Here is a 24,832-nt window from a genome sequence, read left to right as displayed (position 1 = left end):
GCCTCCGGAACTGGGGGACAATACATTTCTGTTGTTTGACCCACCCAGTCTGTGGGACTTTGTCACGGCTGCCCACGCAGAAGGAGACAGATGAAACATGCCTGGAGAGACTCTGAAGGCACAGAGCAAGAGGGAGGGACCAAGCAGGAGGAGGGCAGAGAGGAAAGGCGTATCTGCACATCTGGGGCCGACAGAAGTGATGAGGTCAAACTGGGCCCTGGAGACATGCTCCTGGTGCACGGCCAGTAAACCCGAAGACAATTCAACTTAAAAAAAAAAAAAGCCCAGAACCCTCAGTAGAAAGCCATCTGCCCGTGGAGGTGAGGGCTGGCTGCCTTGTTCTCCTCACCCACACCCACCACATCCCGGCCACCCAGCTGGAAGAGCTCAGTCACCGAACACCAAGGGCGACCACAGCTCGGCTGCCTGGCCCTGCTGTGCACTGTTCTGTAATATTTCTTCAATCTCAGCAGATGTTACAGTGAAAAGGGAGGGGGAAACGACCACTTCCTCAAGGGGGTGCGTGCTCTGTGACTCGGCACGTGCCCTCTTTCTGTTGTGCTACCAGAGTCTGTAAGCTGTGACCAAGTCGAGTCATCGGAAGGACTGACGAATGCAGTAATTTACAACACTTCATCAGCTGTGTACCTTCACATAATTCTACACCACCATGTTTCCTTGGGCAGAAAGATATGCTTTTTTTGAAAAGAAAAACAAAAAGGTACCTGAGGCCTCATTCGTGGATTCCATCGCACATAATAGTTTACCCATAATTCCAAATGACTCAGACTAGTAACAGGATATAGGACGTGGTTTTCATAATTCACAAAGAAGGGATTAGAAAATTCATCCAGCTGGCTATTGATATAAGACCATAAAGATATAGTCTTTGTATATACATCCTGAAAAACAAAAAAGGAATACATTGAAATAAATTCAACTTTCCTTCATAGCCTCAAGAATTTGTACCACGTGGAGAAAAGGACTTGAACAATGAAGCGGGTTCAACTGATAAAAATCAGGAACATTTACTAAGTCCCACCCCATCCCTCTGCACGCACGGCCTCGTGCTGGGATGACCCAAAAACAAACCAGTTACTGTCCTAGAAAAACGTATTGCTGAGTCAGATGACATCTGGCGACTGTGTCTGTTTGAAGGCAGAATTAGAACTTTCTAACAATCCCAGGATGATGGGGCCCATATTTAACAAATACATTTTTTATTCTTTTTTGCACCTTGCTTGTGTGACCCTTAATATTAAGGACCATAGGTAGAATTTACAGATAAGATTCCTTTCACTGGAAAATCATGGCTATCTGGGGGGAACCTGTGGGGTGGCAGGCTGAAGAAGCCTTATATAGAGAATATATCATTAAATTATAGACCCCCACCTCCCCAGTTTACAGTACACTGTAACTTCGCATTGCCCATCGGAATGCAGACACCCAAACCCACAGGCATGATGGGGCAGACAGACATTAAACATGGATCAAGTACAAAGCCAAAGTGAGAAAATGGTGAGGCCAGGAGTGTTTTCCACCATTCTGCTGCTCCCAAGACAGCTGACTTCTCCCCAAGTTACCTAGACACAAGAGATTAGGATCTTTTCATATTTTATATTTTATATTTACAAGAGGAACACCAGCAATAATTCAAGGGACCCCAAATAGCCAAACAATCTTGGGAAAAAAGAACAAATTTGTAAGTCTCACACTTCCCAATTTCAAGACTTACTACAAAGTTGCAGTAATCAATACAGGTGGTACTGGCATAGGATGGATAGACAGAGACATATACATCAATGAAAAAGAATAGAGAGTAGAGAAATGAACCTTCACATTTATGGTCAACTGATTTTCAACAAGGATGCCAAGAAAATTCAATGGGAGAAAGACAATGTTTTCAACAAACAGTGCTGAGACAACTAGATAACCACATGCAAAAAGATGAAGTTGAACCGTTACCTCACACCACATACAAAAAGTAACTCAAAATGGACAATAGGCCTAAACATAAGAGCTAAACTCTTAGAAGAAAACACAGGCTTAAATTTTCATGACCTTGAGTTAGGCAATGGTTTCTTAGATATGACAACAAAAGCACAAGCAAAAATAACAACAAAAAAACCCCAGATAAGTTGGACTATATCAAAATTAAAGACGTGTGTTTCAAATGACACCATCAAAGAAGTGAAAACACAGTGCACAGAATGGAAGAAAATATTTGCAAATCATATCTGATAAGGGACTTATATATGTAAAGAATACATAAGGAACTCTTTCACTCAATAATAACAAGATAACCCAAATAAAAATGGGCAAAGGCTCTGAATAAACATTTGTCCACAGACATATACAGATGGCCAATAAGCACATGAAGCGATGCTCAGCATCATCAGTCCTCAGACAAATGCACACGAAAATCACAATGAAGTATCACTTCACACCCAACTGGGATGGCTAGAATCAAAAAGATAAACAATAACAAGTGTCTACAAAGATGTGAAGAAAATGGGACCCTAAGACATTGCTGGTAAAAATGTTAAATATTGCAACTGCTTTGGAAAACAGTCTGGTGGTTCCTCAAAGGGTTAAACAGAGAGCTACCATATGACCCAGCAATTGGACTCCTAGGTGTCTCCCCAAGAGAAGTGAAAGCATATGTCCTCACAAAACCTTGAACATGAATGTTCACAGCAGCAGTATTCATAAGAGCCCAAAGTAGAAACAACCCAAATGTCCATCTGCTGATGACTAGATAAACAAATTGTGGTCTGTACATACAATGGAATATTATTCAGTCATGAAAAAGGAATGCCACACTGGTATATGCTAAACATGGATGAACCTTGAAAACAGTATGCGTAGTGAAATAAGCCAGACATAGGAGGACAAATAACTGTATGATTCTATTTATACAAAATGTCCAGAAGAGGTGAATTCATAGAGACGGAAAGTAGATTAGTGGTTGCCGGGGGCTGGGCAGAGGGAGGAATGGGGAGTGACTGCTAATGGGTATGGGATTTCTTTTTGGGGTGATGAGAATTTTATGAAATTAGATGGTGGTGATGGTTGCACCCTGAATATATTAAAAACCACTGAACAGTCCACTTTAAAAGGGTTAATTGTATGGTATGTAAATTACATCTCAAGAGAGCTGATTTTTTAGAGTACATTTTGATTTAAAAAAAAGACCACAAGGATTTAAATTCTACATATGAATCATATTGTTCTGTTGATGTTTTCTTTAAAAATAGCTTTATTGAGATAAGTCACATAGCATAAAATTCACTCATTTAAATTCTTTTTCTTCATTAGGAGGTTAACAGGGCCCCATTACACTGGGCCCTCAGGAATGTGGACTTGACCCTGATCACAGTGGGAAGCCACAGGGAGGTTTCAAGCAGAGGAGAGGCACGTGACCGGTCTGGAGTTTGGGAGCGCTGCCCTGGTCGCTATGCTTGGATTCCCTGGAGGTCAGAAATGCTCGTTTCTGGGCAGCTGCCTTAGTTCCAGATGCGAGACTGCGGGCTGGGTAGGCTTCAACTAGGCTTGTCGTGGCAGAGTAGTGAGGGGTGGCCAGATTACAAATCCATCCTGGGGACAGGGCTGGCAGTACTCACTGAGGGACTGAACGTGGCAGCTGAGGTGAGGGCGAGGGAGGGATTGAAGATGGCCCCTATGTATGTATGTGGCCTTAGCACCTAGATGGGCAGAGGTGCCACTGAGTGGGATGCAAAAGGGTGGGGGAGGAAGAGGAAAACAGCATTTGGATCCCCAAGACAGATTAAGTTACCTAGAGAGAGAACAAGAAGAGGACCCGGGCCCGGGCGACTCCAAGTTTAGAGATGGGTTAAAAGGAAAGAGACTGAGCAGGGAAGGCCAGCGAGGTGGGGGAGAACCAGAGAGGGCATGGGGTGAGGGAGTGGTTAGCTGTGCACTGAGAGAGAGGGAGGTGGGCTCTGGGGGCCTGCCGTTTTCTCCTAAGTTCTCAAATGTTCTAGCACACTAAACCCGCTGGCAGAAGTCCTTTTCTATGAACCAGAGGACACTCTTTAAGCTGCCTTCCCCCAATGCTTCCTCACTTTTGATCATTTCTGTCTTTTATCCCAAAGTGAGGAGAAAAGGAAGAGGTAAATCTAACAGAGAAGCTTGGTAACTGCTCCTTTATCAGCTTGATGGAAACAAAGTTGAGCTTGCTACCTCGGGAGAGGTTTGGGCTCATCTACAGACTTCCTTGTCCACGGTCTCCCAGTACCCTTCTGCCCAAGAGCATAGAGACAGACAAGCAGGATCATAGCATTTTGGAGATTAGGGGGTCCAGAGTCTAGTCCTGACCCTGGAGACCTCAGGGAGCTGTGGGCTCCCTGGGCCCCAGCACCTGTAAAGGAAGGGGCTTTCGTCAACTCAGCTGGAAGATTAGACACATGCGCTGGGGCTGGTGAACCCTGGGAGGGCATTTCGTGCAACCCCTCCATTTACAGACAGCAGCAGGGCGAGACCCAAGTCCCCTCTCCATTCAGTCCCCCTTCTGCAGTGGCACTTAATGGGAAAGGCACTCAAGCAATCAGGAAAGCCAGAGGCTATAATACACTTACCTCTTTCAGTCGCTGCTGTTCACAGTTGCACAAGAAAGTCCCAAAGAGACAGCTATAAAGGTGATCCAAAATTGTAATCAAGAATAGTTCATTAAACTCGAATGCTGAAGGAAACTTAAATGGAGAGAGAAATAAGGTTTAGTTTTAAAGTTCAATTTCTAAAACAAACTGGTACTAATTTTTTTTTGAAAGACAGCTAAGCTACAACTTGGAATATAGCCAAAGATTAAAAGGAAAACTGAGGCCATGTAGAACTTAATTGTCTCTAGTTTCCGGGCCAAGCTTATAGATCTGGCTGAGAAACAACCTGAAGCAACAAAAACTGTTGTACTTTTCAGTGCCTAAGAAAGCTTATGGAGCTTCCACTTCTTGCCACGATGACAGAACAGCCTGCATTCACCCTTCTGCCAGAAACAACTAGAGAGCTGGACAAAATATACGACCCAGCTGTTTGTAGACATTGGCAACAGCCAGGAGCACAGGACTGGGATAACCACACCCCACCCCAGCTCAGAATGGAAACCAATGAGACAAGTCCTACTACCGTCCCAGCTTCCCTTGGGGAAGCACATTCTGAGTCACGGAGAAGGGAGGGGGATTCCCAGGTAAGTGACTGAAGAAGAAATAGAAAGTCCTTTTCTATTAAAGAAACAACTCAAAATTAAAAACCTTCCCACAGAGACAACTCCATGGACATACATCCCCAGATTCTTACCAATATGTAAGCACACTGAACCTGGCAATATATAATGTAAAAGGGGTAACACCACATGACCAAGTGGGGTTTGTCTCAGGAATGCAAGGCTGGTTTAAGATTTGAAGATCAAGGTTACCAAAAAAAAAAAAAACAAAAACAAAACTATTATTGCAATTCGCTATATTAACAGAATAAGGAGGAAAACCACACGATCCTCTCAGTTGCTGTTTCAGGTAATTCTTAATGGGGCTAGCAAAATTCCAGCACAGAATTACCATTGCCGTGACGTTCTAGCCAGTAGCTGACATTTAGTAGCCGTGATAGAGACGATCTGGAAATGATGATAATGATCCTAGCAGCAGGCGTGCACTGGGAGCCTACCATGTACCAGAATTCTAATGTAAAAACATAGTGAAATACTCATCGTCTATTCAATGAAGCAAAGCCAATTAGAACAAAACCAAATAGAACTACCCAGCATATTTTTGTGCATCAGCGTACTTTAAAGATCTATTCCCTAATCATAGATGTTTGCACACTGTCACAACTAATTCTGTCATCTCTAGAGTGACAACCAGGGTCACTGATGGAAAGTTTATTTTTTAAGCTTATCTTTATTACTTTACTAGACCAGAGACAAGCTTCTCAATTCGAAACAATGGTCAATTCAGGACTGTCCAAACTCCATCTGAAATTGTTATTTTCCTCACCAGGCTATGACATTAGCCAACCTAAGGAATTCTGCTCAGCTGCCCTAGATTAAGATTTGCCTCTCTCTACCTTTAAGGATTGCTCTCAGAGAAACACAAAACTTTTTTTTTTAATCTTGTTCTTAGATGAACCAAATCAATGATGAACTAAATCAACTAAATCTGGCCAAGTACATTATGTCAGTTTTTTCTAGTATTTTTCTGTGCAGCTTAGTCATGCTCTATTTATAAGTTATTGGCACCAAGAAATTTATGAATTTTAAGCAAAAATATAACAGTTACATATATACTGAAGCAATTAAATCAAGGATAGAAATGGAAGGTCTGTATTTCATTTTCAAACGTTTAAAAATATACATTTATCAACAGGACAGCAAAGCTTCTACTGACATATTTTTGAAGTCATATGAGTCTTTAGTCCTAACCCTGAGCCCGCATTCTGGATCTGGGAGCTTGGCTGGGCGGGCCGTGGAGGTGGGTATCGCCACTGACTACAAGCCTTACTCTGGCCAGGTGGGTAGCAGGTATGGGAGGTCAGGGTGGGCGGGGCTCAGCCCAAGCTGGTTGGCACCCACAACACGGGGACACAAAGGCTCCATCTATTCATGTTAGGTCAGGACTGCTATTCGCATCCGAAGGGCATTGTAGTGTTAAACTCAGTTCAGGAAACATTTCATCAGAGGAATTAGCAACCGCTAGATACAGATAAAAGATTAAGCCCCTGTGATTCACAGTTTGTTTTAGCCTTTTCTCCTTGAAACTATACCATATACTGTAAAAAGTGTGGTCTCAAAAACCCCATAGAAATCCATAATGAAATTCTGCACCTATTGATGGACAAAAACATCAACTATTAAACCGATCCAAAAGGGTAAAAAGTCTATTAAACTGAGGTTATTGCAGAATGTCTTTGAGACTCTTCTCTGGAGTCCTTCAATGACTTTTTCCCTCAGTTCCTTTGATATCAATTTGTGCACACAGACTAGTTCATTTCATTGAGATGTCTAACAACGTTACACTGACTTAGCTTATTTGATTTAGCAGTAGGAAACCTAAAAATAAGTTAATCTTGTCACATTAATGCATCTTTTCTGACAAGCTACATATCTCATTCACTTGTAACTTAATTCATAGTTAGACTGATTACTGGTGTGTCTCCTTCTAATGCATTAACAATGGTATTTTAAAAGAAATTAATTATACACATTTCATGGACAGAATCTTAAAGCTTGTAAGAGGCATCTGAAATCTTCTAACCCAAACCCCTCATTTTCTTTCTTAAAAATCCAGTAAACATTACAAAAATTATATAAATTAGACATGAAAATAGGCACTAAGCAATATGAAGAATGGAAGTCAGTTTGAAGATGCTATACACACACACACACACACACACACACACACACACACACACACTTTAGGCATTTGGGAGGAATAAGCTACTTCACATCCACAAAAATGGTGCTTATCCCTTCAGAAGCATCAGAATTATTTTCTGTGTTCAGCCTTTTTATGTAATTTTTCTGAAATGTATTTCATACCTTCTTGTCTTAACCTGAATGTAACCATCATTTAATTTTGTTACTGGCTTGGAAATCAGTACAAATTGCAAGTACATGGCACTACAAAACAGTAAGACTTCAGGCCAGTGTCCATGCCTTTTGAGTATGTGTTTGCCGTTCCCTGTTACTCATACCATCGGGTGCCTGCCGCTGAGACCGCCCCTCCTCTACCTCCCACCCCTCTACCTAACTGGCTGCTTTGAATCAGCCGTGAACTCGCACTCAGATGACGCAAGAGCCCAATCAGCTTGGGGAAGCTGGCTCTAAAAGTACGAGCAAGTTGTAAGGGAGGGCCTGAGGACTCTGTGAAATCGACTTTGGCTGCTTAGAACCCCACGCCACCCCACTTTTTTTCTAATTTCTGAAGGTATATCTGTCTATCCTCTCATGATCCTTGCTACCCCAGTGTGATCTGTGGACCAGTAGCACAGCCTGGGAGCTTGTTAGAAATGCAGACTCTCAGGCTCTGCCCCAGACCCATGAATCAGAACTGCATTTTGACAAGATCCCCAGGGGATTTGTGTGCACAATGAAGTTTAAGCAGCGCCCCAGTAGAGCAGAATCCCTGGAGGGCTTGTGAAACAGAGTGCTGCCCCCCATCCAGGGTCAGCAGGTCTGGGGCGGGGCCTGAGAATCTGCATCTCTCAGTTCCGGGGAGGCTGAGGCTACTGGCCCCAGGACTGCACTGGGAACCACTTGTCTGGATCACTTGTCCTGTAGCTCATGTTCATATCAGAACCACCTGGGGAGCTTTTAAGAACTACACACACCTGGGCCTCTCCCCAGGCCCACAGGAAGAAGGGTCTCCAGGGGCAGGGCCCAAGCAGGCGCATCTTTAATATGATATGGTCCCCTTCATGTGCCTGAAGCGGTCAAGGCCAGACCTCCAGGTCAACAGGAAGGAGAGAGCCCAGGCCATGCTCTTCTATCCTCTCTTCCCCACAATCCCACCCAAGCAGGCACTCTGGAAAGGGCTCCGTACTTTGCTTGCTCTTTCTCCCTCTCCCTCGCCTCTGTCCCTCTCACTGTATCTCTGCCTCTATTTCGGTTTCCCTCCTGTCTCTGTCCCTCTGGCTCCCTCCGGCACTCTGGCTTGCTCTCTGGCTGATTTCAGGTCCATTTGTACGGCACGATGTCCTATCATGAGGGTAAGACCCCAAACTCAGGTTTCGACGCTGGAGATGAGGGAAGAAACAGCACGTGCCTTCTGGCCTGCTGACCATCGGGCCGACTGGCTTAGGGCAGGGAGACCCCTGCGTGGCCAGCTGGCTTACCAGGGCCCCATGCACTGCCGGGTAAGGAATGACAAGACGCTCAGCAGCTTCCTATCTGCCACTGGTCCTGGGATAGTCCTTTTCCTCCTCACCTTGGGGTGGGAGGGGCTGTGGCCTGGGGCGAGGCGTAGAGGGTCCTGGATTCCCTGGTCTCCACCCCCTTTGTTCAATCACATCCCCATTTCTAACACCTGGGAGTCTTCCAGCACCTGCCCAGCAGCGGGCTGTGCTTGCTTGCCCTGACAGAGAGAGGGCAAGTGAAAGAAAGAGAAGGACTGAGGGGCAGGAGAAAAGCACCTTTTGGTGTGAAGTTGGTTGTTTCCAATTTTCTGCTTATATTTCTAAGTAATTAGAATCAAACTGAGTTAAATGACAGAAGGGGTCATATTTAACACACACATCTTCACTTTGAACGAACCTGAAATTAAAGTTTGTCTTCAACTTTAAGATATGTTTGGATCAGACTATAAAGGTCAGAAATAGACTTGAAATCTCTCACCTGTCTCGTCATTTGCCAAACACAGTCAATAAACTGAAGAAATATAGGGGATCGGTCAGCATCTGCATGGTTGTCATTGCCATGGCCCACTCGCTGAAAACAATCAGGAGGTTAAACATTTTAATGTGTGCCATGGTCCTCTCAAGGTCACTTTAAATTGCCTGGTGGCAAGAAGCATGTCTCATTTATATGTCCCAAGGCCTAACAGAATTCCCGGCACATAAAAGGCACTCAAAAACGTTCATTGCGTTGAACCGACTGCCATTACTCTTAGGAAACAAAATTTCAGTGTACTGTTTTTACATGTTGATTGTTTCATAACTTCCCTTTAATACAGTCGAGATCGAGAAGTTATAAGCAAAAGGCCAGCCAACTTTTCAGTCCACCCCAGCCACCACTCCGGGTGCTCAGTGTCAACGTGGGACCAGCAATTAGCAGCTCACAAAGCCCATGACGACTGCCGTTTTCTCCACAAGTGTAGTTTTTTTCCCCCATTTTTCAGAAATGTCAGGAAGTCTGAGAATCAAAACAGCAATTAACAATCTTCAAGTTTTAGCCAATTCTGCACGCCTCAGAGAAGCTCAAAGCCTCGCTGTTGAAATGGTAATGGGGAGTCCTCAAGGCAGTCCGGGATTGTATCTCCAGGTTTTTTTCCAGTTTTAAGACATAACTGATATCCAGTATTGTATATCATACCTTTTGATATTTTACAAGATGTTAATAGATTCACATTAAAAGGTAAAAGATAATTTCAAACACATAAACAGGACTGACAAAAACACTGAAAATATCAAGTTAAAAACAGCTCAGGAGTGAGCATTCTAACAGAAACTTCAAGTAATTTGATGACTAAGCAAAAGGCTGAAAAAGAAAGTTATGAAGATACAAGGCAATCACTACACAGGAAGATCGAGAAATACTGGGCCTATGAAATCGCCACCAAGAAAGACAGAAAAAGAAAGAAATGACCAAGTCAACATGAACACCTCAAAGGAACAGTATACTGCCTTTTTTTTTAAAAAAATTTTTAATTGTAGTGAAATATACACATCAAATTTACCATCATAACCATTTTAAGTGTACAGTTCAGTGGCATTAAGTGCATTCACACTGTCCTACAACCATCACCAGCATCCGTCTCTAGAACTTCCCAAACTGAAAGAGTAACTCCCTATTCCCCTCCCCCAGCCCCTGGCCCCCCTCATCCTCCTTTGTCTCTACAGATTTGACTGCTCTAGATACTTCATACACGTGGAATCCTGCAGTTTATTTGTCCTTTTGCAACTGGCTTCTTTCATTTAGCATAATGTCCTCTTAATTCATCCGTGTTGTAGCAGGTGTCAGAATTTTCTTCCCTCTGAAAGCTGAATAACATTCCACTGTACGGATAGACCACAATCTATTTAACCATTCATCTGTTGATGGACACTGGGTTACTTCCAACTTTGGGCTATCATGAATCATGCTGCTATGAACATGGGTGTGCAAATAAGTGTTTTGAGTCTCTGTTTTCACTTCTTTGGGGTACGTACTCAGAAGCAGAGTTGCTGGATCACATGGCAGCTCTCTGTTTGATTTTCTGAGGCACTGCCATACTGTTTTCCGAGCGGCCGCGTGCACTGCATTATCTCTGTACTTCTTTATAAAATAATGTGTGGAACCTGCTCCTCAGTTATTTCAGGCACCAGGGCAAGTTTTGCACTGACAGTTTACAATTTAAGATTCATTCTTTCTTTTAATAGACACGCACTGAACTCTTACGGTGCGTGCAAGGCGTCCCCCACCCCAACCCTCAGGATTTCAGGTGGTTTCATGGGGTCCAGTGGAGGCCAGGCCCCTGGCTAGGAACCTGGGGTACCAAGACACATGAGACCCAGCATCTGGGCTCAATGAATAATTCACTTGTGGTTTAGTCGCAGGAGAAGACCTGTAAATAACAGAGGCGATAAAGTGCACCGGGGCTTCCCAGTCTGAGATGCGTATGGTGGAGCTGCAAAGGAACAAGCAGCCATCCCAGGATGGTCTAGAGGAGGAAGCTAGGCGGGAAAGTCACGAGTCACAGTCATGGAGGAGGTCTTATTTGAGATAGAACTTGAAGGACCAGGAGGAACTTGCTTCTGGCTGGCCAGGGAGAGATTCTATGAGAAGCAGTGGGGAGGCTCGGGGGGGGAGGGGGTGGTTGGTGGTGGCCACCAGGGGTGCCGTAAGTAGCAGGGCACGGTTGAGGCAAGGCGAGAGAGGTGAGATGAGGCTGGAAAGGTGGGTCAGGGCCAGATCACCAAGGGCCCCAAACGTGGCGCTGAGGAGTTTGCCCACAACCCAGTAGGCCGTGGGCAGACTCGGAGGGGTTTGTGCTGAGGAGAGTCGGCACCAGACCTGCTTTATGTAATGCCCCATCTGCTACAGTGGGGACAGGGGGTTGGAAGGGGACAGGGAGACTGCCATAATAGTTCCAAGGGAGCTGGCCAGGCCTGAACTAAGGGGGACCCAGTGGCAATGGGGAGGAGATGACAGATTTGAAATACATGCATTTAAAATCGTGGGACTGGCTGAGATCAGTAAGGGATGAAACATACAGAAAGAAAAGAAACGATGTGAGGACTGAGCCCTAGGGCACCCCAACATTAAGAAGTTGGGGAGAGTGAAGCCTCAGGAGCAGTGGATTAAATCCCCACAGTCAACTTGACGTACCCTGCATCTGTGGAATACCTGAATAGACAACGACTCATCCCAAAATTGAGGCGGTGCACTTTGGGAGCAACTGTAGACTTGGGGTTTGCTGTATGCAACTGACTTGTTCCTGATTTTTATGTTTATCTTAGTATAGTTTTTAGCACTTGATATCATTGGTGGATCTGTTTATTGGTTTGGCTGCTCTCTTCTTTTTTTTATTACTTAAAAAAATTTTTTTTATTTTAATAGTTTTTTAAATTTTATTTTTTTTTAATTTTTAAATTTTTTTCTTTCTTTTTTTTCTCCCTTTTCTTCTGAGCCGTGTGGCTGACAGGGTCTTGGTTCTCTGGCTGGCTGTCAGGACTGGGCCTCTGAGGTGGGAGAGCCGAGTTCAGGACTTTGGACCACCAGAGACCTCCTGGCCCCATGTAATATCAATCGGTGAGAGCTCTCCCAGAGATCTCCGTCTCAACGCTAAGACCCAGCTCCACTCAACGACCAGCAAGCTACAGTGCTGGACACCCTATGCCAAACAACTAGCAAGACAGGAACACAACCCCACCCATTAGCAGAGAGGCGGCCTAAAATCATAATAAGTTCACAGACACCCCAAAACACACCACCGGACGCGGTCCTACCCTCCAGAAAGACAAGATCCAGCCTCATCCACCAGAACACAGTCACAGTCCCCTCCACCAGGAAGCCTACACAAGCCCCTGAAGCAACCTCAGCCACTGGGGGCAGACACCAAAAACAACGGGAACTACGAACCTGCAGCCTGCAGAAAGGAGACCCCAAACACAGTAAGTTAAACAAAATGAGAAGACAGAGAAATACACAGCAGATGCAGGAGCAAGGTAAAAACCCACCAGACCAAACAAATGAAGAGGAAATAGGCAGCCTACCTGAAAAAGAATTCAGAGTAATGATAGTAAAGACGATCCCAAATCTTGGAAATAGAATGGAGAAAATACAAGAAACGTTTAACAAGGACCTAGAAGAACTAAAGAGCAAACAAACAATGATGAACAATAAAGGTGTTTAAAAAAAAAGAAGTTGGGGAGAGAGGGAGGACCAGAAGGTAGGAGGAAATTCAGAAGGTTGTAGCCACCTAGAAGCCAAGGGAAGAAAGTGTTTGCAGAAGAAGGGAGCAATGACCAGTATCAAATGCTCAGGCCAAATAGGAGAAGCACTTGGCAGAGTGGCAGCCATTGGTGACTGTGACAAGAGCAGTGGCAGGGCGAAGGTGCGGGGGAGTGAGGAGGAAGCCTGGCTGAAGCGGGTTCAAGAGAGACCAGAAGGAGAGAAACAGTGAGAGCCAGAACAGACTAGTTTTGAGCAGATTTGTTGTAGTGGGGAGCAGATGTTCAGGGTGACACCTGGAGGGGGAAGTACAGTCAAGAGGGTTGGGTTTTAGGGTGGGATAAGTAACAGCACGTTTCTATCAATGGAAGCGATCAAGGGGAGAGGGGGGATGGAGGCAGGAACCGCCCGTGAGCCGGATGACGGGACAGGTGGGCAAGGACAGAAATTGGCTTCAGGTAGGAGCTCATCCACAGAAACTCGAGGGAAGGAATAGTAGACGGACCCAGCAGGTGAGTGACTGCAGGCTTGAAACCCCTGACTGAAGGTTGGCTGTACCCTCAATAGCTGGGTGACCTTGGCAGATGGCTCATACTCAGTTACCCCATCTATCCATGGTAGCAGCTGCCTCGCAAGGTCACTAGAAGATTAAAACTGGAGGATACACGTAACTGAGCACCACCGTGTGTCCAGCACTGTTGAAGTCCTAACCCTCAGTACCTCAGAATGTGACTGCATTGGGAGAGAATCAAATCCTTAAAGGCCCTAAGTTGAAATGAGGCTGTTCCAGTCTGACTCATGTTCTTATGAGAAGAGGAAGTCTGGACACAGAGAGACACCAGGGATGTGTGTGCACAGAGGAAAGGCCACGTGAGGACACAGGAAGAAGGCAGCCATCTGCAAGCCAAGGAGAGAGCCATCAGGAGAAACCAACCCTGCCAGAACCTTGATCTTGGATTTCCAGCCTCCAGAATGATGAGACAATAAACTTCTGTTGTTTAAGCCACCCAGTCTTATGGTACTTTGTATGGCAAAATCTTGTACACCAATGTTCACAGCAGCATTATTCACAATCACCAGCAGATGGAAATAACCCAAGTGTCCACCAACAGGTTAATGGATAAACAAAATGCAGTATATCCACACAATGGAATACCACTCAGCCATGAAAAGGAATTACTGATAAAATTTGATAGGTTCTATGACATGCATAAACCTTGAAAACATTGTGCTTAGTGAAATAAGCCTGTCACAGCAAGACAAATATTGTATGAGTCCACTTATGTCAGTTATCTAGAGTAGGCAAGTTCAGGGAGATGGAAAGCACATTAGTGGTTGTCAGGGGCTGGTGGGAAGAGGGGAATGAGGCATGACTACTTAATGTGTACAGGGTGTCCTCTCGGGGGTGATGAAATGTTTTGGAACTAGAGAGAGATGATGGTTGCACAACACTGAATGCACCAAATGCCGTGGAACTATATACTTTAAAATGGTTAATTCTATGTTATATGAATTTTACCTTAATTCTTTACAAAAATAAAGGCATACCTACATGGGAAATAAAAAAGATTGCCCTGCCAGGAACATACAATGCTGAGGTCCATGGCATTCTCTTATGGCGATTCAGGTCTCACACAGAGCACAAAGCCGTCTCCTGTGTGTGTGTGTGTGATATGTGATACGAACATGCATAGGATATAGCAAAATAATGAAGCGTGCACCTCACTGTCTCAACTTACCAGTGCAAACCTATGTCCAAAGCTTATCCACTCCTTTTCTATGAGAGCCTCGAATCCCTTAACGGTGCGGTAATAACTGTCCAACATCAGCATGGCCAGAGACGTCAGCTGGGATGTTCGGTCCCAACCGTCGCTGCAGTGCACCACCACCGAGGTTTTCCCAGATTCTATTTTATCAGCAATTCTTACTGCCCCAGCAAGAAGCATCTTCAGAAAAGAAGGCACATTAAACCAGGCTACATTTAATTTCTATTACAACAAAAAGAATTCTGTGGAGAACACTGGAAGTTCAGGTCAATGAACCAAACAAGAATGCAATCAATTTAAGAATCACTAGGAAACGTTAGTAACCGGAGGGAAAAAAGAGAAACTTACACTAAGAAAAAACTACAGTAGTAAATAGGGTCCTTTATCAAAGGGCCACAAAGTACTTTAAAAACCTGATCTGAGGCAAGCATTATCGCTTTCTGTTATGTCACAAAGGCCCCCCCAACAAAGACCACAGTTTGGATGCTGCCCATGGAAACTATGAAAGCCCAAGTACACAACAAAGATGCACTCATTTGCAAGGCTAAGAAACCACCCAGATAGACAGCCAGACAGCCAGACAGCTTTATGGCCCAGCTGCAGAGAAATCTTAAGCAGAAAGCACGTCAAGTACCCGAATGTACTCCAGCCAGTGCGTCCCGTCCACGTTGGACAGCCACCGCGCCTCGTCGATGGCCGGGTACGCGATCTCCTTCAGTTTTCGCAGCGACTCTCTCATCACGTGAATGTTGTGGATCTCCAGGAACACGAGTTCTGCGTTTGGGTATGCACTTTCACTTTCATAGCCCCCACCCTTTGCCTGTGAAAACAAAAGATATATGTCACTTCATCTGAGTTAACTTTTCTGTTCCTTCTAGTGTTAACCAGATAGAGACCATTAAAGAAGCGACAAACTCATCTGTTTATAATAAGCCTCCTACATCCTTGTATGAGTTTCCCATGGCTGTTGGAACAAAGTACCACAATCTGAGTGGCTTAAAGTGACAGAAATTTCTCCTCTCTCAGTTCTAGTGGCTGGAAGTCCAAAATCAAGGTACTGGCAGGGCCGTGTTCCCTCCGAACCCTCTTGGGGAAGATCCTTCTTTGCCTCTTCCAGCTTCTGGTGGCCCCAGGTGTTTCTGGTTTATAGATACGTTAATCTCTGCCCCATCTTCACATGGCCTTCTCCTTGTGTCTGTATCTCTTCTTATAAGGACACCAGTCAGACTGGATTAGGACCCATCCTAATTCCATACGACCTCGTCTTAACTTGATTACATTTGCAAAGACCCTATTTCAAATCAGGGCCACAGTCATAGGTGCCAGGAGTTAGGACTTCAACACATTTTTTTTTAATGGAAACACAGTTCAACCCACAACAATCTTCCATCACCCATCATCAGTTTTAAAAATGATTAACAACTGGATCTTACACAAGGCGAATTGGGTTTTAAAACGTTCTACCATCTATCTGAATAAAAAAGTTGTATTGTGGACTTCCCTGGTGATGCAGTGGTTAAGAATCCGCCTGCCAATGCAGGGGACACGGGTTCGAGTCCTGGTCTGGGAAGATCCCACATGCCACGGAGCAAGTAAGCCTGTTTGCCACAACTACTGAGCCTGCGCTCTAGAGCCCACGAGCCACACCTACTGAGCCCATGTGCCACAAATACTGAAACCCACGCACCACAACTACTGAAGCCCACGCGCTTAGAGCCCGTGCTCCGCAACAAGATCAGCCACCGCAATGAGAAGCCCGCACACTGCAACAAAGAGTAGCCCCCACTCACCGCAACTAGAGAAAGCCCGCGCACAGCAACAAAGACCCAACGCAGCCAAAAATAAAAATAAATAAATAAATATTAAAAAATATAAAGTACTACCACAAAACTTCTATATAAAACAATTTGTAAATCCCAAACAGTGAGATTTATTTAAGTAATTTAAGTAAAATAAAATGCAAGTGTAACAAAAAAGGGGGATATGGCTCACCCCTTGGTAATCTCATAACAAACTCTGGTCTACAATTAGCTTATATTTTGCAGAGGTCAACATCCAAAACACATCTGTTATGAGAATATAGAGAAATTGAAACCCTAATACATTGCTGGTAGAAATTTAAATTGTACAGTCTCTGTGGAAAAAAGTTTGATGGTTCCTCAAAAAGTTAAACACGGAACTACCATCTGGTCCAGAAATTCCAACTCCCGCACAACTAAAACCAGGTATTCACATGAAAACTTGTACACAACAAATCATAGCAGGAATATCCACAACAGGTATCAGGTGGAAGCAACCCAAATGTCCCTCAATGAATGAGCGGATAAACTGTGCTGTATCCCTACAATGGACTATTTTTCAGCCACACAAAGGCACGGAGTACTGGTACACGCTACAACACGGAGGAACCGTAAAAACATCACGCCAAGTGAAAGCAGCCTGGCACATAAAACCACACAGTGTATCATTCTATTTATATGAAGTTTCCAGAAGAAGGCAATCTACACGGAAAGTAAATTAGTGGTTGGCAGGTGTTGGGGAGAGTGGGGGATGGGCGGCGACTGCCAGTGGGCACAGGGTTTCCATCTGGGGCTGTGGAAGCGCTCTGGAATGAGACAGTGGTGACTGTCTAACAACGCTGTGAACAGACCAGAAGGCACTGAACTGTAAACTGTGGACTGGTTTCTGGGGGAGGAACAGAGCGCTGGGCTTTGAGCGGTGGGGCTGTCTCGGGAGCAGGGCGCACAGCTCTGGAGCACGGAAGAGGGGCAGGGCGGCGGCTCTGGGGACGGTGTCCAGGGCTCAAGGACAGCGTGTATGGTGAGGAGAGCAGTCAGTCCAGAGCCTGCGGAAGGCCGACATTTAGGGAATGCAGAGCAAAAGAGACTGAGGAGAGCGGCCAAAGACTGGAGGATAAAGAGAAAAGGGAAGAGAGTCTTTCAAAAAGGAGAGGGTACTCACTGTGTCAAAAGCTCGCGAGGTCGTGACAAGAAGGTACTCGGTGGCCTTACCGTGAAGAGTCCAGGCCAAGACGGGCACGGGGGCAGGGGAACGGTGGAGCCAGCTGCGAGGGGACGGGGACGGTGACTCCGGGGAGGGCTTATCTGCACAGCTGGGACAGACTTCACGGGAAGGAGTGGGCACAGGGGCAGGGCGTCGGGGGAGGACGCAGCGGGGATGCCACCCTAGTTTCCGGGGCATGGAGGTAGGGGCGGGGTGGGGGGGAGTTCCCGTCTGAGGCTGGGTGTGTTCTGTGCCAAAGGGTCGAGGACGAAGGGCATGGGGCAGGGCCATCCAGGAGAGAAAGAGTTGTAAAGGGCTGACCCAGCCCCTGGAGGGCCCAGGGGAGGCAGGGAGCCCGGCAGGAACCCGCGGCCCGGGGCCTGAGCCTGGGGTCCCGCTCGGCGGCCCGGGTGTGGGCCTGGGGCGGGCGGGCAGGGAGGTGGGGGCAGGGGAGTGTGCCCCGAGCCCGTGCCACAGCCATGCCAGGGGACCGGAGCCCAGCCAGCGGGGGCGGAGCAGGGGCCGAGGACCTGCTCGAGCTCAGGAGCCGCAAACACGACTGGCGGGGAAAGAAGAGAATGTCGTCATCGGGTCTGGATGCGCCCGTCCTCTGGCTGGCATAGGATGACGTGAGGCGCTCTCACTCAACAGAACACTCTCTGAACACAAACTGTGGCCAAAGCAGCCTAGAGCTTGGTCCTGCCTGCGTGGCAGGATGATGTTTTCATAAACGATATCCTTGGCGCCCACTGAAGACACTGCTGGCCGAGGGGTTAAAGGCACAGGCTTTGGTGGCACGGAGCGTGGGTTCGTCATCCCAGGTCTGCCACTCAAGTAGCTATGGGTCCTCACCATCTCTCTGCGCCCAGCTTTCTCACTGGAAAGACTCCAGGGGCTCACTGTGGGGATTAAGTACTAACTAAATAAACGATCTTAATGAACGCTAATTCGTGCGAGGCTTGGTGCGCGCCCCCCATACTCGGGCACTGATGTATTATGACCTCCCCCAGCACCTACCTCAAAAAGCCCCAAGCTGGGCAGGGACCCCGTCCCGCTGAGGAAGACCTGAGGCTGGGGCACAGGCCCCACGTCCAGAAAGCACTTCAGCATGGAGGGTGTGGGTGCTCAGGGCTGGTGTTAACCAGGAGAATGTAGTTAAAGCCAGTTTGTTGCCTGGAAACTGATTACTAAAGCTCCAAACAAGACAAATGACAATCAGAAAATGGGATCATGGGAGAAAACGAGCATAAGTGCCTACTCCATGCTAGGACAGAGAGCAGGCACCCGGAGGTCTGGAGACAGAAGAGGGGGAAGGAGGGTGAGAAGGGGCCCCACCCATACCCCAGCAGGGACAGGGGGAGGGGGCTCAGAAAGTTCTGGAAGACTCGAACCTGCTGGCCAGAACTCTCTCTACGGGGGCAAAGCAGGGTTCCAGAGGGAAGCCAGCGATGTTGGGACACTGTTCCCCACTGGCCCCCAAGTCCCCAAGGATCAGCTCATAGCAGCAGTGGCGGCAGGGCAATCCTCAACCCTCAGAAGAAAGCCTAACACCCCTTGGGACGGAGGCAGCTGAAGGATGGACTCAGGGTTCATGATTTCAAGCCAGCTGCTCAGCGCCTGGTGAAGGCCCGCCGGGATGCCGATCCTAGGCAGCAGGGAGGATTCCCAGGTGAGAAAAGCAAAGCCTCAGAGAGGGCTGGCAACTCCCAAAGGCCAAAGGCAGCAAGTGGCAGGACAGGTTTCCCACGCCCCCCAGACTCCGAAGTCCACACACCTCCCCCTGTTGCAGACTGAGCATTTGAATCCCCCCAAATTCCCATGTTGAAACCTGAATTGCCGATGGGATGGTGTTAGAATGTGTGGCCTCTGGGAAAGATTAGGTGATGAAGGAGGAGGCCTCACGATGGGATTAGTGCCCTTCTCGGAAGAGACGGCACAGAGCTTGCCCTTTTCTGCTCTGGCAGTGTGAGGACACAGCAAGAACGGGGCTGTCTACAGCCAGGAAGCGGGCTCTCACCACGCACTGAACCTGCTGGTGCCTTGATCTTAGACTTCCAGCTTCCAGAGCTTTGAGAAATAAATATTGCGTTTATAAGCTACCCAGCCTATGATGCTTAGTTACAGCTGTCCAAGCTAAGACACCCCTCCCCCTAGTTCTCTCCTGGACACTCCTCCTCTCCTGGCATCTGGGACCTCTCCCTTCCTCTCTGCGGTCTCCTCCCGACCACCTGGAGCACCCTTTCCTTCACTGAGTTCCTCTCTTACCCTCCACAGACAGCATTTCAGGCGGTCTGGTGCCTGGCCCCGCTCACATGACCTAGGCTCCTTAGGTAACTTCATCCACTCCCCTCCAAGGCTGCAACCTCCACTCGACCTCCAACCTGACCTTTTTCTGAGTTCCAGAGCTTTATCGTCCCCACACAGGCTCCTCAACTGCAACAGGTTAAAATGAAATTCCTTGCCTGCATGTTCACTTTCTCAAGAAGAAAGCTGACCTGAAAACCTCCATAACGGAGTCTGGACTTTTGAATTAACATACAATGCCACTCACCATCAGGTCCTCCATTGAGAGATGACCCTGCCCACCAGCCAGCAGCTCTTTGTTCCAGTCGGGGAGCAGCTACTGTGTGACGGCCCAGTTCTGGGGATCCAGCTGTGCTCAAGATCCTCCAGTCCCTGCTACCACGTGGCCTATGGCCGAGGGGCAAGATGCACACTGAATGAGGAATCCGCCGCGTGCCGAGGGCCACAGAAAGGAAAGAGCAGAGCACCACGGCATGGGAGACTTCCACTCATCTGGAGAGACCGCGCTGGGGAAGTGACATTCGAAGTGCCATCCGAAGGACGGGGTAGTGGTTAGCTACGTGGGCAGAGGCTGGGAGACGACACTGGGATATGCTTAAGGAGCTGAAAGACACCTGTCATAGCTGGGAGGTGGGCCTGGGGGGTGTGGCGAGGCCGAAAGGGAAGAGCCCGCTGCTTGGAGGGCTTCAGAGCCCTGTTCAGGAACTGGATGTCACTGCCTCTGTGCGCTAAGGGCGCGCACAGAGCTGGACCTTTAGAACCACTCTGGCCATGATGTGGAGACAGGATTGAAGGGAACCTCTACAAAGTACCAGCAAAATGAATCCAGCAGCATATTAAGGAAATTATACATCATGACCAAGTGGGATTTATCCCAGAAACGTAAGGGGGTTACATGAGTTTCCGAGGCCTGCAGTAACAAAGTACCACAAAGCAGGTGACTTAAAACGACAGAGATTGATTCCCTCACAGCTCTGGAGGCTGGAAGTCCAAGATCGAGTTATTGGCAGGGTTAGTTCCTTCCGGAGGCTCTGGTTTCTGGTGGCTGCCAGCGGTCCTGGGGGCTGTTTAGCATGTAGCTGCATCACTCCAATCTTGGCTTTCATCGTCACATGGCCACCTTCCCTCTGTCTGTGTCTCTACATCACCTTCTTATCAGGACACGAATCATTGGATTTAGGGTCTACCCTAATCCAGTCTGACCTCATCTTAACTAATTACATCTGCAAAGACCCAATTTCCAAATAAGGTCACATTCTGAGGTCCCAGATGATCATGAATTTGGGGGAGATGCTATTCGAGGAGTAGTCGACATACAAAAATCAGCCAATGTAATACACCACATTACCAGAATGAAGGGGGTAAAAAAACACATGATCATCTCAATTGACACAGAAAAGGCCTCTGAAAATCCAATACCCTTTCATGATAAAACCATTCAACAAACTAATAGAGGGGAATTTTCTTAACCTGATAAGGGCATGTATGAAAAACCCTCAGCTAATATACCCAGTGGTGAAAGACTGAAAGCTTTCCTCTTAAGATTAGGAACAAAACAAGGATTCCTGCTTTCACCACTTCTATTCAACATGGTCCTAGAGAGTAAGTACCCTGCTGGCTGCTAGATGGGATTCTGCCAGATTCATGAATTGCCTAATAAAGCCAATTAGATCTTCAAAAAAAAAAAGCAAAACATGGTACTTGAGGTTCTTGCCAGGGAATTAGGCAAGAAGAAGAAATAAAACACATGCAGATTGGAAAGTAAGAAGTAAAACTCTCTCTACTTGTGGATGACATGATACATATAGAAGAGCTAATGGGGACTTGGACAGATAACTATCCTTGTCTGGTTCCTAGACACATACACCACTATAGTTAACATCATTCTAGACAAGCAGTTTGGTGTCCTGCTCCTGTCTCCTCTGCATGGGATAAAATAGAATGCACTGCCCTTGCTCTATTGGATGTTTAGAGATTGCCTCTGTGAATGTAGCTTTTCTCATTCTTTTTTTATTTCCTGGGGACAGTACTACAGTGGTGACAGGAAGTATGCAGAGACGGAGAAAGACTGACAGGGGTCGCTGATCCGCCAGGCGTGGGGAGTAAGGGGAGCTAATTAAGGATGACTCCCCGTGGTAGGCTGACAAATGCCGCCTTCCCCCCTCCCCACAAAGATATCCACACCAAATCCCCGGCAACTGTGAATGTGACTTTTTTGGGGAAAAAAAAGGGACTTTGCAGATGTGATTAAGGTTCTTGAGATGAAGTGAGAATACTGGGTTATCTTGGGTGGGCCCTAAATGCCATCCCAAGTGCCTTTGGAGGAGAGAGGAGGAGAACACCCAGAGACACAATGAGGGGGAGGCCGTGGGAAGACAGGGGCAGGGACTGGAGGGCAGCTGCCATGTGCACAGAGGAGCCACCAGAAGCCCAAAAACGCAGGGAATGGATCTCCCCAGAAGCCTTCAGAAGGAGCACAGTGCTGCCAGATCCCGGAACTGTGCGAGAATACATGTGTGCTGTTTTAAGCCACCAAGTTTGTGGTCATTGGTTCAGCACCTCAGGAAACTCACGCGCTGCCCATCTTTCTCCCCACCCTGGTCCTCTCCCAGCTTCCCCGACTCAGTAGCTGACACCACCACTCACTGCCAGGCCAGACCCCGGGGCAGGGTGGGGCTAGCCTCTCAGCATCCTATACTGATACACCCGGCACTGTGCATTCTCCTCACCCAATTGCAATCCTTACGCAGCCCTCTACATGAGACACTGTCACCTCCCCTGTTACAGAAGAGGCTTCTGGAGAGGTTAAGTAACTTGCTCAGGGTTCTATCGAGCACTAAGTGGCAGAGCAGGGAGGAAACCCCACATGTAACTGAACACAAAGCTGAGGGTTCTCACTACCCTGTCTCTTAGGCTGGTCTGGATACACTGAGGTTTTGTTACCTGGGAGACAGCCAAGAGGGGACGCCAACCAGACGACGGGATGGAAATCCCATCTGGACCTCAGGAGGGATCAGAGCGGGATAGAAACTTGGGTGGCAAACTGAACACACAGGGAGTGTTGAGAATCAGGGCACTGGGGGAGACGGCCCAGCGAGACTGGGCAAAGGAGAAAAGAGGACCCGGAACCAGACTGGGTTCCAGGCGTGCTGCCATCTGCCAGTTGGGAAGAGGGAGAGGAAGCAGTGAAGGAGGCTGAGCCGGCCAGGGTGCAGAGAGGGAGTGGTCCAGGGCAGAGATGTCATGAGAGTCAAGAGAATGGGGCCGTCCACTCTGGGTCAGTAGCAGAGATGGCGAACTTGACCCGAAAGCTTTCTCTGGGACAGGCACCCACGCAACCTTCACATCCACTCCAGGAAGGAGGTGTGCTGTCACTCCCAGTTCACATGAGGCGATCATGGTCTAGAGAGATGCAGTAACTGCCCACGGTCAGGTACAAACAACCACGCTGCCTCTACGCTCCCGCGGAGCACGCTGGACGCCCCCCGCCACCCCGCCTCACGGTGGGGGCCGCTTGGCAGTTTGTGCGCCTGGCCCATGGCAGGCACGTGCCTCAAGGGCCATGGGCGCACCTGACGGCTTGTTTGCTCTTTGAAGTAGGAGGGAAGGGCTCCTCCCGAGAGTGAGACGGGGGACGCAAGACGTTGGCTCTTTGGAGATTGTGGTCAACGATGGAATCATCAGTGAGCAAAGAAGGGGCACAAGCTGCCAAGAGAAACAAAGACCCTCAAGCACTGCTTAGGGGGACACGGCGGGGGAGCCCTCAGACACCCCCCTTCTTGCCATTCTCGTGAATGACATGCTCTGGCACACCGCTGAATGGGTCCCGTGCTGTCTAGAATGCCCTAGGGGCCCGTCTCTTCCCGCTGATCATCCAAAGCCAGCTCAAATGTCACCTTCTCTGTGAAGCCTCGCCCAGCGGCACGAGCTTCCCCAGCACACTGAGCTGACACCTCCTACGTGTAGCCTTGTCTGTTCTGGTGTTTCCCCCAGCACCTTGTCCCTAGTACATGCTCATTACGTGTTTATTACCTGAGCGTCACCTTACAGGTAGGCGTTGAGATGGTAAGGGCTGTCCCCACCATCCTCATACCTGAAATTCCTTGTGGAGGGGTCAGGACTCTTACTGCCAGATGCCTGCCTGCGGGACCACACTATCAGCAAGTCATTTGTGGGAAACAGAAATGACGCCGTTCAGCGCCCTTCCCGTTGGAAAGCAGGTGCTGGAGGCTTGACCGCACAGCCTGGGCCTCTTCAGCTGGTGGGGATCAGATGGGAGCTGGGTGCGGATGGCAACTTTGTGTATCTGCCTTGTTTCACATAGCTGACTCCATTCTAACAGAACTTCAGGCAGATATGAATTAATCAAGTAATCACCATAGTTCACAGATTAAAGGGACTTCCAAGGGCCTCATGATCCTTTCATTAAAATACTTACTAGATTCTCTAGGCGATCATTCTCTTTCTGGGTCTTTACTTAATTAGTTCAGCAGACAGGATTGTGGAGGGGCAATGCGACGACAGGATTCCCAAGGGCTAGGGACCCAGGAGGCCCAGCTGTGGGCTACCCCGCCAGAGCCCACCCTCACTGGGCTCTTTGAACGGCATGATGGTTTACAAGCAGTACAGAAGGAAACCTTCCGCAGCGGCACTGACAGTGTAC

At 47.6% G+C, this 24,832-nt stretch overlaps 1 protein-coding gene and 2 long non-coding RNA genes across 13 annotated transcripts in view; 1 reads left to right on the top strand and 2 right to left on the bottom strand.

Annotated features, from left to right (window-relative positions):
* Window positions 1-24,832, bottom strand: part of MTMR1 (myotubularin related protein 1) — a 66,941-nt gene that overhangs the window by 6,476 nt on the left and 35,633 nt on the right. For 8 of the 11 annotated variants that reach the window (XR_014239410.1, XR_014239411.1, XM_082376110.1 and 5 more), the window contains 5 exons: window positions 15,497-15,682; window positions 14,836-15,042; window positions 9,341-9,433; window positions 4,599-4,712; window positions 726-902 (listed from right to left, as the gene is read on the bottom strand). Coding sequence is in view for 9 of the 11 variants with exons in the window: in XM_082376110.1 (XP_082232236.1) it covers window positions 726-902; window positions 4,599-4,712; window positions 9,341-9,433; window positions 14,836-15,042; window positions 15,497-15,682 (777 nt within the window). In the remaining 2 variants the exon portion in view is untranslated. The remainder of the gene's footprint in view (window positions 1-725; window positions 903-4,598; window positions 4,713-9,340; window positions 9,434-14,835; window positions 15,043-15,496; window positions 15,683-24,832) is intronic. The other 3 variants (XM_082376117.1, XM_082376115.1, XM_082376118.1) reach the window with 3 other exon arrangements.
* LOC309620133 lies at window positions 3,319-5,468 on the top strand. Its single transcript, XR_014239437.1, has 2 exons — window positions 3,319-3,476; window positions 4,937-5,468. It is a non-coding gene; the product is annotated as an uncharacterized lncRNA (long non-coding RNA).
* Window positions 15,690-24,824, bottom strand: LOC309620114. Its single transcript, XR_014239418.1, has 3 exons — window positions 20,417-24,824; window positions 18,883-19,052; window positions 15,690-18,764 (listed from the first exon to the last, which is right to left on the bottom strand). It is a non-coding gene; the product is annotated as an uncharacterized lncRNA (long non-coding RNA).

This window comes from Balaenoptera borealis (genome assembly GCF_965194805.1).
Source record: "Balaenoptera borealis genome assembly, chromosome: X".
In the NCBI taxonomy this organism is placed as follows: domain Eukaryota; kingdom Metazoa; phylum Chordata; class Mammalia; order Artiodactyla; family Balaenopteridae; genus Balaenoptera; species Balaenoptera borealis.
Note: the sequence above shows the minus strand (reverse complement) of the source record. Positions and strands in the feature narration are given on the sequence as shown.